The sequence below is a fragment of the Sinocyclocheilus grahami genome, unplaced genomic scaffold (genome assembly GCF_001515645.1).
Source record: "Sinocyclocheilus grahami isolate Dianchi unplaced genomic scaffold, SAMN03320097.WGS_v1.1 scaffold565.1, whole genome shotgun sequence".
NCBI lineage: Eukaryota > Metazoa > Chordata > Actinopteri > Cypriniformes > Cyprinidae > Sinocyclocheilus > Sinocyclocheilus grahami.
Window position 1 is genome coordinate 135,293 of NW_015505744.1, and position 9,993 is coordinate 145,285.

At 37.2% G+C, this 9,993-nt stretch overlaps 1 protein-coding gene across 8 annotated transcripts in view; it reads right to left on the minus strand.

Moving 5' to 3' along the window:
- LOC107556334 (engulfment and cell motility protein 1-like) overlaps positions 1-9,993 on the minus strand; it is a 109,010-nt gene that overhangs the window by 46,735 nt on the left and 52,282 nt on the right. For 4 of the 8 annotated variants that reach the window (XM_016239421.1, XM_016239418.1, XM_016239419.1 and 1 more), the window contains 8 exons: positions 8,116-8,151; positions 5,121-5,220; positions 3,996-4,147; positions 3,497-3,575; positions 1,415-1,456; positions 1,201-1,251; positions 758-880; positions 123-251 (listed from right to left, as the gene is read on the minus strand). In XM_016239421.1, the coding sequence (XP_016094907.1) occupies positions 123-251; positions 758-880; positions 1,201-1,251; positions 1,415-1,456; positions 3,497-3,575; positions 3,996-4,147; positions 5,121-5,220; positions 8,116-8,151 (712 nt within the window). The remainder of the gene's footprint in view (positions 1-122; positions 252-757; positions 881-1,200; positions 1,252-1,414; positions 1,457-3,496; positions 3,576-3,995; positions 4,148-5,120; positions 5,221-8,115; positions 8,152-9,993) is intronic. The other 4 variants (XM_016239422.1, XM_016239423.1, XM_016239426.1 and 1 more) reach the window with 4 other exon arrangements.

Here is a 9,993-nt window from a genome sequence, read left to right on the forward strand (position 1 = left end):
GTGTTACTGTCTTTTTGTCTTTCTATCTCTCTAAAAAAAAAAAAAAAAAATAAAAAAAAAAATATATATATATATGTGGGTGTGGGTGTGTATGTATTGCAATGTCTTGTATGAAAACTTACGATGAAGCCCAGCTTTTTGTAGTCTCTGGTATACATGGACTTGCGCTTCTCAAAGCTGCCACTGTTGTTAGACTCACACTCAACGTCAAAAGCGATCCTGCGTAGCTCGAAGATGATGTCCCTCTGAGCCTATACAAACATAGGTACAAAACCTTATTATTACACAGCTTGTTTCTGATCTCTCAATCAAAACAATAGGCCAACAATAGCTACATGTTTCTCATATCACTCTTTCTTTCTCAAAGTAATAAAATGGTAACACTTTAGTATAGGGACCAATTCTCACTATTAACTAGTCTCTTATTAGCATGCCTATGATTAACATAATGGCTGTTTATTAGTACTTATAAAGCACATATACTGCATGACCATATTCTACATCCCTAATCCTACACGATACCCAAAATTAACAACTACCTTACTATTAATAAGCAGCAAATTAGAAGTTTATTGAGGCAAAAGTCATAGTTAATGGTTTGTTAATAGCAAGAATTGGACCTTAAAATAAAGTGTGACCAATAAAATAATTAAACTGAAATCAATATTTAATGTCCATTAATTTATTGGCCAAGCAGCTGTATAATAAGTAGGACCGAACAGTTGAACAGTTATTACAGCTGTAGACAGAGGTTTACCTGGTCTTGAGGATCCATCTTTGTCATCATGCGGTCCTCCAAAAGGTTAAAGGTCAAAACTTGTAGTACATATAACTGGTGGGCCATTTCATCATTTATGGGTTTGTTACTCCTGATCACATTCTGAAAAACAAGAAAGAGAATTTTAGACAGATGGAGAACATTGCACTGCTGTGGAGAGATTACTTTCCTTTTCTAAAACATCTCTTTTGTTTTATATTCAACACTTTGACCTGCATTTTATGTATGAAAGAAGCTACGCAAATAACAACACTACTACTACTACTACCTACTACTTTCCCGGGACTTGAAGAAAATGATAATTTCTGATATTTTCTGCATCAATTACATGAGAGCAATACCAGAGAGAGATGTTTATGTTCAGACTGGCAAACTGCCATACTACTCATACTATTTTCGTAATATGTATACTGTGCACTTACACTGAGGATGATTGAGCGCAGCTGCTTCTGTGCTAGAATGTGAGCCATCTCCTACAATCAAACAAAACACTGAGTCACCTTAGTTCTCACAGACTCACACACACATATTCAATAACCTCTTCAAAAGGTGTAGCTCTACAAACATATGAAACATCTCAGTCAAATAGCAGTTAAATCACCTACAGAGGCTTTACCTCAACTAGAGAGCACTTACTGTAAGAGGACAATCAAGGATGTTCACATTGTCCTCATCAAACTACCATTACGAGTACAGCGAGGGGAAGAAATAATGAGAGAATGAGACCGAAAAAGAGAAGAGAAAAGAAGCGAGAGAAAGCAGAGGCATTTTGTTAGTAGAACAGAAATGAGAGGTCAGCAAAACAGACCTGAAGAAACTGTAAATCGACATTTAGGATATGAGGCAGTTACACAAGCCCCCTGTGACTCTGAAGTCACTCTCTCTTACTTAAAGGGTTAGTTCACCCAAAAATGAAAATTCTGTCATTAATTACTCACCCTCATGTCATTCAAACCCGTAAGACCTTCGTTCATCTTCGGAACACAAATTAAGATATTTTTAATGGAATCTGAGAGCTGTCTGACCCTGCATAGACAGCAATACAACTGAAATGTTCCCAAGTCCAGAGACGTAGCAAGGAGATCTGTAAAATAATCCATGACACATCAGTAATTTTACCGTAATTTTACGAAGCTACGAGAATACTTTTTGTGTGCAAAAGAGAAAAAAAACGACTTTATTCAACAATTCGTCTCCTCCGCATCACCCTGTAGCGCCATTTTGGAGAGTATCCGCTGGACGTAAACAGTGTATGCTGTTCTGTGTCAGCTGTGTCACATGGATACACTGTTTTCGTTCAGATCAAATCATAACAACGTAGGAAACAGATCCGGCATGACACAGCTGACACATAACAGCATACGCGGTTTACGTCCAGCGGATACTCTCCAAAATGGCGCTACAGGGTGATGCGGAGGAGACGAATTGTTGAATAAAGACGTTTTGTTTAGTTTTTTGCACAAAAAGTATTCTCGTAGCTTCGTAAAATGACAGTTGAACCCCTGATGTCACATGGATTATTTTACAGATCTCCTTGCTACGTCTCTGGACTTTTCATTTCAGTTGTATTGCTGGGTGAGTAATTAATGACAGAATTTTAATTTTTAGGTGAACTATCCCTTTAAAGCTGTTGTAAGCAATTTTTTAATACCACGCAATAAAATGTCCAACTATCTGACAGATATCACAAAAATAGGTGCCCTGAGAAACCACACAGCCCTGGGCTCTGTAAACAGCTAGCATGTGTTAGCCAATCGGAACACTTGGAGACTCTGTCCGACTCACTGTCTGTCATTCCTTTCGCATGTTCAGGTTCTGCTGGCGTCGGCTTTTCTGACATATCTTTGTAGAGCGGCACATGGTTGAAGGAATGAGGGGTGATATAATTCAGTGGCTAAGTCTAAGGGGAGTTAGCAATATGGCTAATTTTGCTTATAATACGAGCTAGTTTTATATTTTCCCTTCACTTAAGTTTATCAAAACCACATCCATGTTATTTCAGAGAAACTTTGCAGACAAAATAAGTCAGCAATGTATAAGACACATTTCCCTTGGAAGCTCTCTCTTGGACAACACAGAAAATTTGTGCGAACTTAAACCTGTTACGAAATCTGCATTCTGCTCTTATGTGATAGTCATAATTGCACGGATTCCTATTAAAATGACTGGATTTTGCCTAGTAAAATTTGCAGAATAACGGTGAATGTGACCACTCGTTTAAAGATTGCTGTCTAACCCACTCCACTCAATTGGCTATCAAGAATAACAGGCATTAAATATGGGTGGAGGCTGAAAGGAAATTACCTGAGCTAAAAAAACTCACACATTGCTTGCTTACAAAGACACAAATAGACACTCATACAGGTACAAAATACTAAATTATGCCAAATTAAGTGACATATTTGCATTACTTTTCACAAAGTGGACTTCTTGATCTGCATTCTAAGCCCTAAGTTTCCAGCATCAAGTCATTTTTATGTTCCCACTAATACTAAAATGCTGCATGAATGGACAGAATTTCCTAAATGCCTAAAATGTTGTGTGATGCTATTGACAGTCACAGCTTGTTAGAACAAAAATTTAGACAAACATGGAAGTGATTCAGTTGACATTTTCTCACGTCTTGCCTGATGAAGACACAGTGTCATTATTTAGTCCAGACAACAACAAACAAATGGGGGGGAAAAAACAGCAAATGGGTTTGTGTGTGTGCTGTACCTGTCTCTTCTCCTCAGGGGCTTTGAGGAACAACGCATTAATCACTGCGATGGTGTAAGTCTGAATGTCCTGATCCGTCCTGTTCCCAGAGAGGAAAAAAACAAAAACTAAGAGTGGCAATTAAAGGTAAAGCTCACCAAAAATTGTCATCATTTACAACAAAACCATATAGTTACTAAGGTTTGTTAAGCACCTAAAGCTTGATGCCCAGAAGTACATATTCACACTTGGCTGCATCGGATATATGGTCCAATAATGTGGTGCATTTTTGTAATTTTTGGATTCTGACAGTCACTATATGCTTTCTTTATATTGAGAAAAGCAGCATGGACATTCTTCAAAATGTATTAAAGTTGCGTTCCACAAAAAATAAAAAGCAATAGAAGTTTAAAATGCCATATGGATAAATAAGTGACATTTTTTATTTTTGGCTCAACTTTTCCTTTAAATAATCTCAATTTGATAACTACAATTGCAAAGAGCTATCAATTGTCCATACCCTTGCAGATGGGGGATGAGCTGGCCAATAGTGATTTCTTGAGCCACCTTCTGGTAGAGATCTTGACTGTTGAGCACCATTGATTCCAGGATGGCTAGAGACCTCTGGAGTACAGCAGTGTCCATGGAAGATTTACACACATAACTGGCAATCTGAGGATGAAGTGAGAGGGGCTTTGATTGGTTAAAAAGCATACACAGAAATCTGGACACTGAATGTTTAAAATCTAGAGTGCCATCAAAATAGAATATGAACACAGTGCAGTTCAGTGTATTGTGAGATTTTTAAATACCCATTTTTAATGATCAAACATTTTTTCTTCTTCAGAAGCATCAACTTAGTCACAACCCTTTAACATCTGTATGTAATTTATATGTGCATGTATTGTTAAAAGCTTTTAAAACATTTTCCTTTTTACATACCATAAAAATAAATACATTTGTAAATGAGTGCTGCAGGGATAATGTAAAATGCACTTCTGGTTCCTTTGTCCCAAAGTCAATTGGTTTTTAAATGTTAATCATTTTGGTTAAATGCCTGAAAAAAGGTCTGTGGTTAACACAAGCTCAAGATACTTCCATACTTTATTCTACAACATAAAATATATCAGTAATACTTTTAAAGATTTTCCTTTTCTTGAACAAGTGGCTAAATGGGACTACCGAAGTTGTCTGGGACAACTGAACTAGTAAATTCATCTACTTACTAGTCACTTTTAAAGCATTTCTGTGTTCATAATCACACTCTTTCATCAAACTTTCAGGGAAAATGCTTTTAAATAAAGACAGATGTCAGAACTCAATGGTAGTGACATTATAGTCTTGTGCCCCTGGTGTAGCTCTTTTACAGCTTAAGTCTAGCTTTTTACTTCTGGCATTTGTTTTTAGGCTTCAAAAATCAAGGCTGTGTTAATTTTTGAAGATTATCAAGATGAAAAAAATGTGTAAGAATCATACATTGTGTTGGTCACAGAACTTATATTCTGAGGGAACCAGTGTGATGTCAAAGTTCAAGTGCACCTACAAAAACACATCATCCCTGCAGCAATCTATTTGATACCCTTTTCCATTTCATGGAAACTGGCAACTTCTGAAAAGACTTCCACTGATACCCATGTGGACGCACCTTCTTGATAAAGGCCACAGAGAAGGTGTCCCAGGAGACAATGCCATGGTCCATGAGCTCCACGAAGGCCGTCAGTGTAAAGGAGAGCAGGTCACCAAAGCTAAAAAAGACAAGACAACAGCCACTAGCCACGTCTCTACCACTCACCTGCACTGAAAGAACAGCTAAGCCTCAGCTTTACAGAGCGATAGCGAGCGAGAAGAATCAAGTACTGGTGCAGCTGAAGAACAGGAGGACATGGAGTCAGTCCAGCTGATGTTCAGAAGAGCAGTGAATGCCAGAGAGTTTGGCAGCAGTGGAATTACACTGGCAGAAATGATCAGTGGTATCATGCAGCAGTTTGTTTTTGGGACATTACAGTTATGATGGCTGAACATACAACAAAATACGCTATAGTCTTCAAAGGAATATTTAGGTCAAATACAAGTTAAAGGCATATCACACCCAAAAATGAAAATGAATTGTGATAATTTAATCCCTCATATTGCTCTAAACCTGTATGACTTTCTATCTTTTGTGGAACAGTGTCGAATCAAGTCAAGCAAGTTTTATTGTTATTGCAGAAGTGCAATTTTAGCACTATTTATTTACTTGTAATATTTTATTTTTACGCTTTAATTTTATTAATACATTTTATTAATAGATAGCTTTTTTATATTTTGTTTTATTTTTGTGCTTTGGGCATTTTTATTAGTTTTTGGTAGTTTTAAATATTTCTATACAGATTTAATTTGCTTTAATTGCAACTGTAACTGTAATTTTATTACAGCTTTCAAATAACAAAATTTGTATTAGTTGTAGACTAGTTTAAGCTAACAATAAGAAAAGTGGTGAACACAATTCTGTAAAATATCTTTTTTTTTTATGTTCCACAAAAAAAGTCATCCAATTTTGGAACAACATGGGAGTAAGTAAATGATGTTTAATTTCAATAAACAGCATGCTGTGATTGCACAGAAAATAATTTTGTACCTTAATTTGATGGGGGGGAAAAAAGTAACTCTACTGGGCAAAGCTACTATCATACAAGCATGTCACTGATGCTGTCGATAATAGGGTAATTTGTATTAAAACTCAAATATTCCATAAGTAATAAGACCGAATTACTCCAGAGTTTTGAGTAAATCAGATAAAATCTAATTTCCAAATCCTCAGTATGTGCGACAGCTTTCTAGGTTAAGATTTTTGGCTTTAAAATGAATAACACCACCCCCTATCGTCACAAATACCTCAGTTCATGCCTTTTCATTATTCTCATCATTAAAATATAGGTGGAACGAAAGGTAAAACTTACAACATAACAAAAAACACAGCTTTTGAGCAAAATAAAATAAAATAACATTTGGAATAAAATTTACATTTAATAAATACAAACAACACTTCAGGCCAAGACATCTCGAGTTACAAAAACATAAATACAAATAATAACATTTTCTAAAGAACATAAAAGGCAGAGCCCTAGATATGAAACAGAAAAGACATAATAAAGTTGCCTGCATTTAGCTTAGTGTTGAGTATTTGAGGGTAGCAGGGAGTTAATACAGCGCAAGTTAGACCTCATAATAAAAGACATTAGTTGCAACTCATAAATGTACCACTGGGAGCAGGAAATATTTGCAGCTGGAATTGGGCAAAACCCTACAAATAATCACCATGGTGACATTGAGAGATGATGAAATCTCACAAAGGGATATTTAATGTTGAGTAAATGTAATGAATATGTTTAATTTCAATAAACAGCATGCTGTGATTGCACAGAAAATAATTTTGTACCTTAATTTGATGGGGGGGGGGGGAAAGTAACTCTACTGGGCAAAGCTACTATCATACAAGCATGTCACTGATGCTGTCGATAATAGGGTAATTTGTATTAAAACTCAAATATTCCTTTAAGTAATAAGACCGAATTACTCCAGAGTTTTGAGTAAATCAGATAAAATCTAATTTCCAAATCCTCAGTATGTGCGACAGCTTTCTAGGTTAAGATTTTTGGCTTTAAAATGAATAACACCACCCCCTATCGTCACAAATACCTCAGTTCATGCCTTTTCATTATTCTCATCATTAAAATATAGGTGGAACGAAAGGTAAAACTTACAACATAACAAAAAACACAGCTTTTGAGCAAAATAAAATAAAATAACATTTGGAATAAAATTTTAAATTTAATAAATACAAACAACACTTCAGGCCAAGACATCTCGAGTTACAAAAACATAAATACAAATAATAACATTTTCTAAAGAACATAAAAGGCAGAGCCCTAGATATGAAACAGAAAAGACATAATAAAGTTGCCTGCATGTAGCTTAGTGTTGAGTATTTGAGGGTAGCAGGGAGTTAATACAGCGCAAGTTAGACCTCATAATAAAAGACATTAGTTGCAACTCATAAATGTACCACTGGGAGCAGGAAATATTTGCAGCTGGAATTGGGCAAAACCCTACAAATAATCACCACGGTGACATTGAGAGATGATGAAATCTCACAAAGGGATATTTAATGTTGAGTAAATGTAATGAACATGAAATGTGACATGAGTTTAGCTGAGGTCACTGGTTGTTTATGACAACCAACCATTTTAGAGGGATCCTGGGCAACAGGACTTTAAGCAACAAGCAGTGTTTTGATAAACTTTAAGAGGAATGGTGGGTGTTGCAATCATATGGAAATGTGAGCAACATAACCTTGTCAATGAATGGAAGAAGAAAAAACAGTTTCCCAAAGGTTAGTGCAAAGCTCCCCCTAAAGCACCAATGTTGCCCAACACCACATGCAAAAGAAAGAAAGATGATTTGGTTACATGGAAATAATATCCCAATAAAACCATAAAATCATCAGAAAAATGGTGTAGTGACTGCAGCAGTTGCCAAGTGTTCCCATCGCTTTGATTGGTTTTGAGCACTGAGGCCAGAGCCCGATCATGCAGAGACTCGGCCCGGAGATTAGAGGGTAAGTGACAGGGGGGTTATCCAGCTCGAGGGGAGGGGCTTACCAGGGCTTCATAATCTTCTGCAGTTTCTGATACCGTCTGAAAAGATTTAAAAACTTTGACGTCAGGGAGACAGAAACACACAGTCAGGGTCCAAATATTCCTTTCTGAACCCATTATGACAATTACATTAGGAACATCTGTGGAAAACCCATTGTTAAGGTTTAAAGCAAAATACAGAACATCTTAAACATCCAGTGAGGCATGAGCTGAGAGAAACACATAGCTGAACATTAAAAACCCTTTCTGAGAGACACAAAGCATGCAAAGCAGAACACTGGGAGAAGACCGCAAACACACACACACACACACACTGCCTTTAGGCGCATTTAATGCACGACATGTGCTTTACTCCCTGTGGTGGTTATGAGCAAGTGTGAAGGATTAACAAAAGTATCCATTACAAATCGTCATGTATTATATTGCTTTCATTTACGACTCAAACGTGGCTCTTGTTTCCTCTCATGGTCCTGTCAGCAGGGCTTAGACATGGGGCTTAATACACAGATATGACTGAGGCTGAGGCACACTGCCTGTTTGCGGTGTCATTTCAGAACCAATGACTTGCACTATACTTTTAAAACCTATTTAATCTCATAGGTTACATTTGGGACCATACACTCTCAGAAAAACAAGGTACAAAAGCTTTCACTGGGCCGGTACATTTTCAAAAACTAAAAATATGTACCAATTAGGTACTAATATATAAATGTAAATAAGGTACGAAGGTGTCACGATGTGTATATGCATGTAGCATGCAGGAGGCATGAAATAGAAAGTCTTTATTGACGAAACACGGGTGATTCCAATATAGAAACTGAAGCAAACGCACAAACTCAACGAATTGACCCGACAGCAAGGAAGGAACAAACAGGAACTTAATTACACAGGATAATTAACAAACACAGGTGCCAGGAATCATCATTAAACTAAAAGAGAACAGGAAAAATACCATATATGGAAAACCAGGAACAAAGACAGGGGTAACACAAGAAAAACAAGTCCAAAACACTGACATAACTTCCCCCTCCCGGAAACATATCCACCGGGGAGGGGGGGGTGGGCGCCCTGGAGGCTGGTACAGGAAGACACAAAGCATGCAAAGCAGAACACTGGGAGAAAACTGCAAACACACACACACACACTGCCTTTAGACGCATTTAATGCACGACATGTGCTTTACTCCCTGTGGTGGTTATGAGCAAGTGTGAAGGATTAACAAAAGTATCCATTACAAATCGTCATGTATTATATTGCATTCATTTATGACTCAAACGTGGCTCTTGTTTCCTCTCATGGTCCTGTCAGCAGGGCTTAGACATGGGGCTTAATACACAGATATGACTGAGGCTGAGGCACACTGCCTGTTTGCGGTGTCATTTCAGAACCAATGACTTGCACTATACTTTTAAAACCTATTTAATCTCATAGGTTACATTTGGGACCATACACTCTCAGAAAAACAAGGTACAAAAGCTTTCACTGGGCAAAAACTAAAAATATGTACCAATTAGGTACTAATATATAAATGTAAATAAGGTACGAAGGTGTCACGATGTGTATATGCATGTAGCATGCAGGAGGCATGAAATAGAAATAGTCTTTATTGACGAAACACGGGTGATTCCAATATAGAAACTGAAGCAAACGCACAAACTCAACGAATTGACCCGACAGCAAGGAAGGAACAAACAGGAACTTAATTACACAGGATAATTAACAAACACAGGTGCCAGGAATCATCATTAAACTAAAAGAGAACAGGAAAAATACCATATATGGAAAACCAGGAACAAAGACAGGGGTAACACAAGAAAAACAAGTCCAAAACACTGCCATACCTTCCCCCTCCCGGAAACATATCCACCGGGGAGGGGGGGG